Here is a 13329-nt window from a genome sequence, read left to right as displayed (position 1 = left end):
ACCCGGGAGATGGAGTGGGTGGAGACCCGGCGGGCCAGGAAAAATTTGAGGCCGTAGTGGCCGCGGGATTCCTGGAGGGTCTCGACGAGGGCTTTGAGGTCGAAGAGGTGTTGGGTGAGGGTGGAGAGTTTGGGGTCCTTGGAGAGGATGGTGTCAGACTCGGTCTGGAGCTCGAGCAGAGCTTTAATGGGGGAGGAAGAGTTGAGCTCGTCGTAGTTGGGGTTCGGGTGAGCTTGTAACTGGTGCGAGGCTTGTTTCAGAGCTTCTAGGACTTTGAGGACTCTTGGGCTATCGTCCTTCGATAATGGGTCTTCCATGGCGGAAAAGAACTCTTCGAGAAAGAGCTGAAGACCGTCTGCGTCTATGTTTATGTTCGTGGTTCCTCGAGAGAGTTTTTAAAAACTCCAAAATGAACCCAACGACCAGTCGTAGTTTCCGTGCAGTGCTAAATGCCAAGTTCCAACAACTCCAAAAACTGGAATATACCTGAGTTTTTCTGAAGTGGGGTTATTTCTAAAAGGGGTAATTTATCAGAAATTTTTGAAGATTATGATGTTGTAGTTAGAAAGCACATGTTTTTATTTTGTGTGTATGCGTGTTTGATGTTGGCTTGGTTGGGAAGCCAACTGGTAGGGTCAGAAATTTAATGGCTGGGCCAGGACTAATTTTCACATTTTCAATCATGAAAATCATGGCGGAATGCATGAGAATATGAGATGCATTCAAGTGATAGATTGCTCACATGAGAATGCATGAGATGTGTTCAAGAGTTAAGACCCTAATTTCATTATATAAAGACCAACTATTAAGGAGGTTGGGTTCACATTGTACATGACGAATTATGTATGATATGTAGCAATATTATAGAGTACGACATTCATGCAAAACGAAAGTCATTCTGTATAGCTTAAAAGATATATGACACAATGCATGCAGAGGTTTCAAACTTGACAAACATATGTATACATATATACATATATTTATATTTACATATATTAAGATTACATCATTGGCCGCATAGCATCTTGGAGGGGATATTTGAGTCCTCTTGCTGCCAGGCCCACGGTTGGTAAGTAGGCCTAGCTTACCACTTTGACCTACAAGGCTCGCGCCTCAAGAGCCCACGGGAGCATGGTATCAACAAAGGAGCAACACTATTCGCAAGGAGATAACGCCCTAAGATTAAGGCAATTATCCTAAGATAGATAACCTCTATAAATTAGAGCTGTTATCCCCTCCTCATTTGTTAAGGGTTAATTGGAGATAAACATAGGGAACAGATGGTTATCGACTCTCTTTACACGTTCTTGGACACCTAGTGCAGTTGAGTTGTTCGTTGCAAGTTGTTCGAGTGACTGGTGGTGTGAAACACATTATTTACACATCGTTTTCTCATAAAATATGATCGAGAAACATGAGCCCCAATCGTGGTCAATTTAATTAAATTCCAAGGCTTCAAGGAATAAAAAAGTTGAGCTGACAATCTTAACCAATGAATATGAAGGAATTGCGTGATTGATGATCCAGAAGGTGGGGGGCATATTCGGATCTAAATATACATTCAATGGAATATGTCTTTAATTGTCACTAGAAAATGTGGGGGGTGGGGCTTTTCCTTTCCCTTTCACCACCCATGCACCCAAAATTGTTGTGGTAGTCAAAGACGTTTCCTAGCTCTGCCTAAATTCAATACGGGTGGACGACAACCTTTGGTCGTGTAGGGTCAGTCCATCGAGTCGAGCCCATGCATATATTTATGAGCACGAGTTAATAATTTCTGGCTCTACGTGGTTTTTCCTGAACTTCACTTCGGCGAAAGTAATGTTTCCACAGTATACCAACATGCATACCGCTTTTGTGAGGGTTAGTAGAATTTAGAATAAAAGAACAGCATTACTCGTGCTCTCTAAGGTTGTGTTTGGTTGCGTTGAAACAAACTCAATTTATCTCAAACTAATCATTGATGAGACTTACTACTTTTTTAACTTTTTATAAAAAAATTAAACTCATCTCAACCTAAAAAGTAAAACACATCTCAACTTAAAAAAGTTAAATTCATCTTAATAGGACTTATAAAATACTGTCATTCACAACTCAACTCATCTCAACATTCAAACGTAGTCTAAATAATTAGGAGCTCATATCCTCTGGAGTTCTAACCCAAACTTTGATTTAGGGCCAGAATGAAAAATATATAATGCTATAGGATACACTTCATCTGTGTATCTCTCTCACTCTAAGCTTTAAAGAGAAGCTATAGGAAAATCAAATCTTTAAATGAGTTCTCTTAGCACGTTCTGAGATTAAAATCCATGACATTTTATCCACCCTTAATCAGTGATAATATTAAAACATTCTTGTCAATCTAAAGCTGATAGAATACCAAGTGCACTACTTTTTCTGGGGGTTAAAAAATAAACCCATTTCGCCAGTAAATTCTATATTAACGCTGTCGTGATAGGAAAAAGAGTAGTAAAATGATAGTAGAAGAGTGGTAAGGTTATCATTATTCTCATAAAAAAACATGAAAATTATGAGTCATCTGGTTGTCGTGTATGTAATCCAGTGTCTTACAGCCCGACGGTAAGTATTACTATCCATTTGTTATGTGAGCTAGCTTTGCATACCGGTCTTTCAACAATCACTCATATTCTGGGGCGGAATTGTATACAAGATACGGCTAAAAAAATTAATATAGTATATACATGATTATAATTTCTTTTTTTATATAATTGAAATTGTCCCCCCAATACTCAGGCCTCTAAAACTTTTACTGAAATTGTCCCCCCTCCCCCAATACTCACGTAGCCCCCGCTCTAACTTTTCACTTTATCTGACATTCTTAATCTAGACTCTAACAGTTAACTTTTCACTTTATCTGACACCCTTGAGTCTTCAATACTCAAACACGAAAACACCCTCACTTTAACTCTAGACTTTAGTGATCTGACATACTACTAAGTACTAACTGAACACAATTTTAATTTGAACAATTCTGACAATAACAATTACACAGGCTACACAGTCTTCAGTGGGGATTATTCTGACAATTACAATTTACACAGTTACTCAATCTATCTATCCATCATTGATACCTCTCTCTTTCTCTACTACAAAACATCTCTTTAAGTTTTCTTTTCATTCTCTACAATCCTAATGCTAGAGCCAAAGCACAACTGCACATACCATAGTTTCCGGTTGATTTTCTCTTGAAGCAGTCTCCACCAATAACACAAGATTTATAGTTCCAGGTATGTTAATCTAAACATGTATAGTGTACTGATGTACATTATTATTATTTATTTGTAAGAACAACTCTATTTTATTTCCTTTCATCTTTGTTGTTAATGTTCTAAATCTATGGATCTAGAAGTTTATAAATCATGATGATTATAATTTACCTTAAGTCTGACTGCCTGAGCGAGCATTTTTTGACATGAAACTTATAAAAACTAGATTGCGTACTTGAATGGAAGGTGAGTTTCTTGCAGATCATTTGTTAGTTTATATTGAGAAAAAAATTGTCAAGAATTTCACTTTAGATATGATAATAGATTAATTTTATTCCATGAAAGATCGTCGTTGAGCTTAATTTGAAGGGGAAATCTTAAGTTGATATTTCATTTTTTTTTCTTTTTGTAATGGTCTCTAGCAAACTACGGAAATCCTAAAGAAAATTATCTTATAAGATGATTTATAGACATGTATTTTTTGTATACAATTTTATGACGTATGATTATTATTTTTTATATAGTCATGTGCAAAAAATACATATTACTTATATTCACACATATCCCACACTTTCTCAATCGCCCCCGTAAACACCAAATCCTAATTCCGCTCCTGCTCATATTGTGCTTCAGTATGAAGCATATGTGAATACTAGAATTGATACAAGATATTTGTGTAATTAAACACTTGTTCCAAATGCTTAAACTGGATGGGAAAATATTAAATGCTAAAGCTTGGAAACTGAAGACAACTAATGCAATAATAATTTGTGATATTGACTTTATTTGTGTCTTAAAAATTTGCTTTGTAACCATGATGCAAATCTCTTCATAAAGGAGAGATGGAAACCCCCCCCAACTTGGTTCTGCAGCATGGTGTAGAAAATTGTTGAAGAATAGTTATCACTCAAAGCTTTTTGGTTATCTATTTGAATTACTTCACCAAGGCTTGTTAATTGTTACATCAAAATGGATGGTTTATCTATTTGAAAATGTCTATGCAGTTATGCGTGTTGTTTATTTTCTTGCTATCTGGATTCATTGAGTTTATGATACTAGAACAAACTAAGGCGCTGTTTGGATTGAGAAATCATCTCATCTCATTTCATCCTTATAATTTTATCAAATTCTCACACAAAATATAATAAACAATTCAATTTTTTCAAATCTCAAAATAATATTAATATTAAAATATAATATTCTAACAATATTTTATTCAACTTATCTAAAATCATCTTATCTCATATCATCGTAACTCACTATCCAAACGGCACCCAAGACTGCAGGTGTGAGGATATACGGACTTGTAAAACCAGTGATACTTTCACTTTGTTTTAACATTAGAATTAGGAAGGTATATGGTTTGGGATACTTTTTTACTGAACAAATTCGGTACTGCCTTTGTCCCAATTATCATATTTGCTTTTGTTTTCGCTTTTATTTATTTATTTATTGTTGAATGATAATTTAGGATATGGATGAACCAATGATTTGATGCTTTTCTATCTAACGCATAAAAAATGAACCTTCTTCTTTAATTTGTTGGTTGGGTGGGTGGGAAGAAGGTGGAGGCATGTCTCATCATCACTGGAAGAATGTATTTGATTCTTATTTTACTGGCAAAGATGGGGTGCCCAGGAAACATTGAAATACCAAATTTCAGTCTATTTTTCTTTTGTTTTCAGTATCGAATCTCAAATATACACCACTATATATCAAGTGGTGACAGCAACCCTGTACCACACAAGCCAGCAGCTTTACATAACAGTTAGAGATGGAGGAAATTAATCAGGAAGGTCTTGCTGAAAGGCAAGTTTACCTGCATGATTGAATGAAATTCATTTCCCTTGTTTGTTTCCTAAAGGATAATGATGAGTCACAAAAAAAGGTGTTCCCAGTAGTGCAGTCATGTTTACTTGCTGGTGCTGCAGGCTTAGAGATCCACAACCAGATTGTTCTGCATTCTCAGAAGCCAGTTATGGGCACTCTACACTGAAGATTAAAAATACGACACATGCATATTCCACAATCAGTAATGGTGTGCAAAACCATTCCTTGCTTTTTTCAGCTGAAATCATCAGTCCTAGTTAAAAGGAAGAAAGAAAGAAAGAAAGAAAACTTCAGCTATTCAGAACTGAGCCCACAATTTATGCTGAGTTCACACACACGGAATTCTAACATCAAAATGTAGTATGAAAAGACAGCTTCAGTCATTGAACATAAGTGTCATTGGTTATGAGGACATGCAGTCTATTTATTGATTAATTACAAGCCATGCATATTGATAGACAAGATGATGAGGATTAATTCCATCCAGCCTAGTCTGCTTTAGATGTATGACAAACTAGTCCTGCCTTCATGCATATCTCAAGCAGGTATAGTGGGGGATTCACTTTTACTGGTCTCAGTGAAACTAGCCTGCAATATCTTGTCCAAACTTTCACCAGCCGTTAAATTCAAAATTAAGAAACCTAGATAGCAACTACTCAGTTAATTGATAATCAATGATATGTTAATTTTTTCTTCTGTGATGCTGATACTTTGTGAATTGAATTACCCTCTATCTTTATGATAGGAAAATATCTTTAATATGTTTGATTTCTGAAATACAGGGCAAGCAATACTAGAAGGAGAAAACTGAAGAAGCATTATCTAAGGAGTATGGTTGGCCTGATTGCCATTAAGGATAAGAGTTAAAGCAAATCAATTATGGTGGATTTATACATTTTCACAAGGGAGTGGAGTTGCAGAGAAAGATATGATTGACCTGAGGTACATCTCATGATATAGTTGTTGTTTTCTCTCTAACCAGTAAATTTTATGATTACTCATCAAAAGAGATAGTTGTTGGCCAGATTGCATTTTAAGCGTATAATCTCTGACATTTCTTTGCTAATGATTGGATCTTTACCAAAAACAAGGAATAGTTCACAACTTGTTTCACGTGCATTTGGTCCATTTTAACAAATGTCCAAAATCTGAACCTTCCCCGAATGGATCAAGTGCATGGTATTCATCTAACAACTGGACTTGCTGCTTGCTCTGCTTATGGCGTATATGGTTTTCAAAGGAAATGACCGGAGACCGAACCTGAACTCACTCATGAGTTTTGTAACTTTTGTCTTTCTAAGAAAATTCGATATATTACAACTGTTAGATAGTATGAGGATGATTGCAAATTGAATTATAGTTAGAGAGAAATTGTATATTTAACCTAAACAATAATATAATACGCAGTTTGCCCTGTGCACCTGAAAAACCTGCATCTAGCACCAGCTGATGGAAAATTCTGTAGGATCATTTAACTTCACCACCTCACACTAGTATGAACCAGATGGATCGTAGTAGGGTAAGATGCAATCACTCACACGATGTTGTAATTAACTCCAAAAGGTGCAAAAGGCACAGCATTCCGCATAACCAATCAACTCAAGCATTTATAGCAATCAGCTAGTTGGGACCTGTCCACAAGATCGAGCTGAGGTGCAACTTTTGACAAGGCGAAACTTTCAGGTAGGAACTTCAGAGAAGCAATTTGCAAATGAAGAGAGATTATGCGATAAATCGGGCGAAACAGAATTATGCAGACCAAAACACTGCCTGGAATGTAAAAATCTCATGCAGTTAGATTTAGGTTCGGAATCATCCATATGATTCCATGCGATTTCGGGCAAAACGATAGGGTCCTTTCGGGCAATCCGTGCTACGTAAAACTCATTCATTGCACGCTTTCCTCTTAGCTTGGTTGCTGTCTTTTGTGAAAGGCGTGTGAGTGAAAGTGAAACTCTGTAGTCTGTAGTAGTAGTCTGGGCAGGAGGAAGGAAGAATCTGAAAAGGGCGGCAGAGGAAGAGAAGTTCAATCTCCAGGATGGTCAAACCATCACCCAAGTGCTTTCTCTTCGAGTTCTTAGAACCTCAGTCGGAGTTCAACTTGACCTCCAATTTTAATCAGAATCGAACGTCGAAATTGGATATTCGACTCTGTCGGTTAGAGCCCAGCCCCAGATACAAGAAGAGATTTTCCTTGAATTTTCACTTAAAAAAGTCTTTGGCAGCCGGATGCGGATGCTATTACGCTCTGTAAAAATCACGCGCACCGGGACCCCATTTCTCTATCGCTTGGCTTTCTCCTTAACGCTGTCTCTCACTGTCTCTGCACCACTGCCGAAGATCAACTTCGTCTCTCACGCCATCCCTACACCTAAAAGCCAGCTCTTCTCCTCTTTGCCTCTCGCTCGGCCCTTCCTGCCGGAAGTAAACTCCCGCTGTCTCCCTATCTCGCACGGCCGGAAGTAACTCTCTCACGCTCGGACTCCTGCATCGCTGAGAGCCCAGGTGATCTCTCTCTCTCTCTCTCTCTCTCTCTCTCTCTCTCTCTCTCTCTCTCTCTCGCCCTGTCTGTCATCCCAAAGTGTGTGCATAGCCGCACCAACGAAGACCAAGTGTTTGTGTGCTTGTGTGTATGGCTGTACAACCAGCCTTGTGGTTGTGGAGTTTTACCCATTCTAACTCCTTCGTATGGTTCAATACTTAGGTAATATATGCGATTGCAAGATTGAGTCATTGGGGTTAAAAATTATATTTTTTATAGGTAAATTGGGGTTAAAAGTTACAGGATTGAACTCTCAATACAGCCCCCACAGAGGGTCTAAACAGCCACGTCTATTGGATAACAATGCTGCAGAATTTTCTATAGTGGCCAAGTCGTACCCTTAACAAACTTGAATTCACATATCTATGTATGATGTAATGATGCCACTTGAGTGGCCTTGATTTAGAAATGTTCCTTGCACTTTAGAGCCTTAGGGTTTTGTGCAGACGTAGAGAAACAGTTAAGAACAAGCTAGGATCACAAAAGATCTGGAATTTTAAATTTTAGAATGTATGCCCCTTGAAACTTCTTCAATATAAAGATTGTGCAGAAAGTTGCAGCCTTTAGGAATTGAAGGATGGGGTTTAAAGGAAGTAGAAAACTTTTTTATAGTCTTCTGTTTTCATCATTGAGTAGAAAACTTAGTTAACATATTGATTAAAGATGAAATCCTAATCCTTCTTACCAACTACGGATGGAAAGAGATGCGTTTTAGGGCAATCCGATTTGAAATCTCAAGGTTTTTGCTTACCTATGGCTGCAGCAGGCTTGAGGAGGGTTTACAATACTTTTTCTACGAGTTTCTTGATGAACTTGGCAAAAAGCAAGCTGAGAAGGGTGCAGACTTGGGAGAAAACAGAGTGTGTACTCCTGGCAGCAATGCTAGGGTTTTATAAGGGTTAAACTGGCGTGACACCAGTTTTAGAACTCCTGTAATTGGGAGTTTCCTATTTCTGAGTTCAAATAAGTTTATTTCCAAAGCTTTTTGAGAGACGATAGTCAGATCAATTTGATCGGTGGTTGGTCCACATGGTCGATGCTCGGGAGCCGAGCTCCTCTGTGATCTGACCAATTTTTGCCACGCTTTACAATTCATTCTTGTTAGGTTTAGGTTCATAATCACCATTCTGTGCGATTTCAGGTAAAACGATAGGGTCCTTCTGGGTGATCCATTCTGGATAAATTCATTCATTGCATGCTTTCCTCTTACCTTGGTAGCTGTCTTTTGTAAAAGGCGTGAGTGAAACTGTGTAGTAGCAGTCACGGCACATGAAAGGAGGAAGGAAGAATCTGAAGAGGCCAGCCGAGGAAGAGAAGTTCAGTCTCCAGGATGTTCGAGCTATCATGCAAGTGCTGTCTCTTCGAGGTTCTAATCTTATTGAGGTACTCTTTTTTTCTTAAATTTTTCCTATACTGTTACTTTCACAGTTGCCTCTCTCTGTTTGCGTGTGTGAGGAATTAGCGCTAGCCTGACAAAGTTCTTAGCCTTTTGTGTATGATGTCAGTTAGATATTTGATCCTTTTATCTGCATTGCAAATGCATTTATGGGAATTTGGGAGTCACTGGGATTTCAAGTTACAAGTTTGAAATGGGTTAAGCAAGGTCCTTGAATCTTTCTAGGAAAGCTGCTACAAAATGCCTTGGTGCAAAGATCCTATCGGTTTGAAGATCCCAAGCCTCATGAATTCATGATTTTCTATTTTATTTTACCATGCTTCTACCCACACACACCCCTATCTCTCTATGCCTAGCATTGATTAACTGGCACCAAGAAAAAGAAGGAAAAAATAAATATATATATTTTTGTTTGATAATTACCTTCTACATTTTGACGACTTTCGCTAGATTTGAATGGTCTCAGCTTTCATGATTTCTTGTAATTGTTGCTAGTTCTTAAATAGGTGAATTCACATGTATACTTCCAATGTACCTGAGCTATGTCTATTTTCTTTATCAATGAAATAATTTATTACTTTTTAAAAAAAAAAAAAAACATTTTGATGACTTTCTATCTTAGACTTATAAATAATTAGAAGTTAAGGGGATTCAAGCAAAGTCCATATACTACATAAAAGTGATCGGCCTGGGTGAATATTGAGCTAGGTAGTTTGCCAAAAAGTTGTAATGCTGTTTATCTACTTGTAAATCTTCTTCCTTGCCCTCTTTTTGAAACAGTTTTGTTTCTCTCTGTACACAATATGTCTCCACCTCCAAGTTTTAATGCTGATACCTTTTATATATCTCTCTCTCAAGGTAATGGATGGGCAAGGCGAGAAATCACTGGCACTGTTTCCGGCTAAGTTTCAAAACAGCATGTGGATAAGACGAGGTTTGCTTCACATTAAAACTCCAAAATCAGAAAATTCTTGAATCCCAACTTGTTAAGCTTAATTCCTAATACATTTACTTACCAAGAAAATTACCTGCCATTGTATGGAATCTGAGGGTAAAGTCGTTCCCTCCAAGAAATCTATCGAACTTCTACGTTTTCTTTAATTCTTGTAGTTGGTTTTTATTACGTACCTCCGGTGGATCAATCATTGTACTTCATTTTTTAACTTTCATAACCTTACTTCTGAAAAAAATAAACCATTTCTATCCTTCCATTAACTATTCGATGGACCTTAAACTCTATCATGTTATTGGTAACTACCAGTTTTTTCTTACCTATCAAAAAACTACCAGTTTTTTCTTGAGGGGAACTGGGTAAACAAAAGTAGGGGTCAAAACGAATGGTAGTTCACTGGTTCTGTAGAGTTATGTTCAGGCCTTTTAACCTTTCATTATTGATGGCAAGGTGCTCTCAAAAATGCATCAGGACTTTATTTCTATTAGAGTATTTAGATATCACATTTCCATACTTGTATTGAAAAGAAAAGATATAGCAAATTCCCATTTGTTTTTGTTACTAAAGATGGTCCAAAGTGATTGAATGTATAGAAGATGGTGGAGGGGTGGGAGAGCACTCAGATGATTTATTATTTTTTGCTGTGATATTCCTGTAGCATCTTATACGGACTAAATAACGAAATAGAGTAGCTCTTTCAATGTGCAGGTAGTTTTGTTGTGGTTGACATAAGTGGAAAGGAAAAGGCTCTGGAATCAGGTAGCAAGGTGGCATGCCTTGTGTCCCAAGTTCTCTTTTATGAACAAGTTCACCCTCTTTAGAAAATCTCCGGAATGGTGAGTTTTCTTCACATCTTAACAACTGCAATGGATAAAATTATACTTGTTTAATCAATTATGCAAACCTCATGAGGATGACGTGATTGGATTGTGAAAGTTTGATGTAACTGAATCAGTTAAATAATAGTAGCCGTAGCAGTTCGTTTTTTCAATGTTCGCACTGGGAAACAGAAGTAAGCAAGCTTCGCTGAATCATTTAATGTTTGCTATTTTTACATTGCTTGTATTTTTCTTTCCTCAACGCAGGCCCGAAATCTTCAGATCTACACATTTGGAGGATTCTAGTGGAAGTTTGCGTGGGAAGACCTCCCAACAAGAAGAGGATGAGCTTGAATCTAGTGATGAGGAGGGACTTCCCCCAATAGAGGTCAATACTAACAGAATCAAGCCCTTTGAACTTCTATCAGATGCAGAATCAGATTCGGGTTCAGATAGAGATTCTTAAGTTTTTAAATGTGAGACAAAAAAGCATCATTGTAAGAGTTTCACATGCATCACGAAATATGAGGATGGGAAAGACTTCTACATAAACATCCCAAATTCTTGTCCAATTTGCACGATGGCATTTTTGTTGAATTGAATATGTAGTCAAGTGTTGAGACCTAAAACACACCTGCAAATTGCAATATGGGTCTCAATAGCTGGTTTGATGCGACGATGGCTATAATTTTGAAATATTATTTAAGTGCAATTTACATTTATCCTTTCAAGCAATTCGCCTACTCTTACTATAATGTGCAGAGAGCTTCATTGACAAAAACGCCAGAATCAGGAAGAATATTGTTATTGCAACCTCAGAGGTAGGTTTGTTTACACCTAAATCAATGAGATTATGATATTGTAGCTTTCCAGCCTGCACTTAGTTTCTGTTTATGATGTGGAATTGCAGGCCATATAAGAGACTGATAGATCTTTTGAATGGGTTTACTTTTACATGGTTTTGTTATATAACAAACTCTCTATTCATCCTCTTTTAAGTGTTTTTTAGTTTTAGCATTTTCGGTTTTTGATTGGTTAGGATGGAAAAGAAGAGAAAATAACTAAAATAGGTCATGTTTTCTACCATCAGTGTGAGGGAGATTTCCCTCCAGGCCCTTGGGACGGGCCCATACAGTCCCACAAGCGACCCAACTTGGCCCAAGCGCCACTTTAGATACCCGGTCCATGAACTGCACCAATCCGAGAGGCAAGCCCCCTGCGAAAAAGATAATTGTCAAGAACAAATGGGACTCGTCGTCCCTAGCACTCCCAGTGACACCTAGCACTCGAAGGCCTGCATCGACAAATGGGCGGGAAACACGAATGACCATTGATTCCCTGCAGAGGATATGGGGGAACACGACGCTGATCATCTACCAGTAAGGTGCCACTCGGAGAGTTACGCCGAATTAATGGCGCCATCCTCTAGACTCCATGCCACATTAATTGTGCCACCCCAGACTCCACGCTGCATTAAAGGATTCCGACCAGGCTACAGTGAGAATGATGTGAAATCCTTGACATGGGGTACGGGTTCTCCCCCCAAAAATCTCCTATAAAAGTCAACCCCTAAGTACGAAGGACTCTCGCTGAACTCTCACACTCCCACATAATTTCCTAAGAAGATTAACTAATTTAGGAATCGGAACTTCCCCAGACACCACCGAGCCACCTTTATCTTCATTTGTGTGCAGGCACGAAGCCCCCAAACCCGAGTTACTAGAACCAGGCCCATATGTGCGAAGCACGATGTTAATAACCAGTATCACTCTAATGGACCCAAGCGTGGAGAACTAACAGCCGTAGATTAAGTTAGGAGCAACCCCGATTAGCCTAAACTCGTGCGCTAACCTTGGATGGGCATCCAACATTTGTTGTACTCTCCTCTTTGCCGTATATCCCTATATTTCACTATATTTCTAAAGGATCCTACTACAGCCACAGTGTGACATACCAGTTTTGGTTTTAGGGTATATAAGTAATTTTCTAGTAAACTTTTATTTTTAGAATTTATATTTTTATGATTATAGTTTTATCAGAATTTATATGTACTTTATCTTTATATTTTCTATTATAGTTGCAATTTATGATTTGTTAGAGTTTTGTTTTAATAAGGATTTCTAAAGTGTATCAGATTATGTACTACGGTTTTGTTTTGAAATTTAAAGTTTAAAATTTTTTCTTCTAGTCACCGAACCTCATCACTTTGTTAGCCTCTGTTGAGAACTTCAAACCACCCAACCCGTATGTTTCTCTCGGTGATTTTGTTTGTTTTGCTAACGTCCTAGTGGAACACCAACTCTGTTGCCTAGTATCTTCTATACATGCACGTCTCCACTCACTTGCGCGTGCACGTCTATGCTCTTCTAGGGTTTCTCTAATTCTCTATCACCTACCATTATAAATATCGCTTACCTCGTACGAGAGGAGTATCTCGTGAGCCACTCCAAAGCATCTGCTCCTGAAACACCCAGAGTACCAAAACACTGCCGTTTAAGCCTTAGATTCTTCCAACCGCCGCCGACCACCATAGGACATCAGAGCACCACCCGTGGAACCAG

The 13329-nt window shown here is 38.1% G+C and overlaps 1 protein-coding gene across 1 annotated transcript; it reads left to right on the top strand.

Moving 5' to 3' along the window:
* Positions 1–6818: 6818 nt before the first annotated feature.
* On the top strand, positions 6819–11503 carry LOC121253110 (probable RNA-binding protein EIF1AD). Its single transcript, XM_041153023.1, is given in 7 exon segments — positions 6819–7565; positions 8744–8985; positions 9857–9932; positions 10659–10762; positions 10764–10786; positions 11036–11297; positions 11334–11503. Coding segments are annotated over 5 exon segments (516 nt in total). The 5' UTR covers positions 6819–7565; positions 8744–8871; the 3' UTR covers positions 11235–11297; positions 11334–11503.
* Positions 11504–13329: the final 1826 nt, after the last annotated feature.

Source organism: Juglans microcarpa x Juglans regia, chromosome 2S, assembly GCF_004785595.1.
Source record: "Juglans microcarpa x Juglans regia isolate MS1-56 chromosome 2S, Jm3101_v1.0, whole genome shotgun sequence".
In the NCBI taxonomy this organism is placed as follows: Eukaryota; Viridiplantae; Streptophyta; class Magnoliopsida; order Fagales; family Juglandaceae; genus Juglans; species Juglans microcarpa x Juglans regia.
The sequence above is the reverse complement of the archived record's forward strand: the minus strand, read 5'-3'. Positions and strand labels throughout refer to the sequence as shown.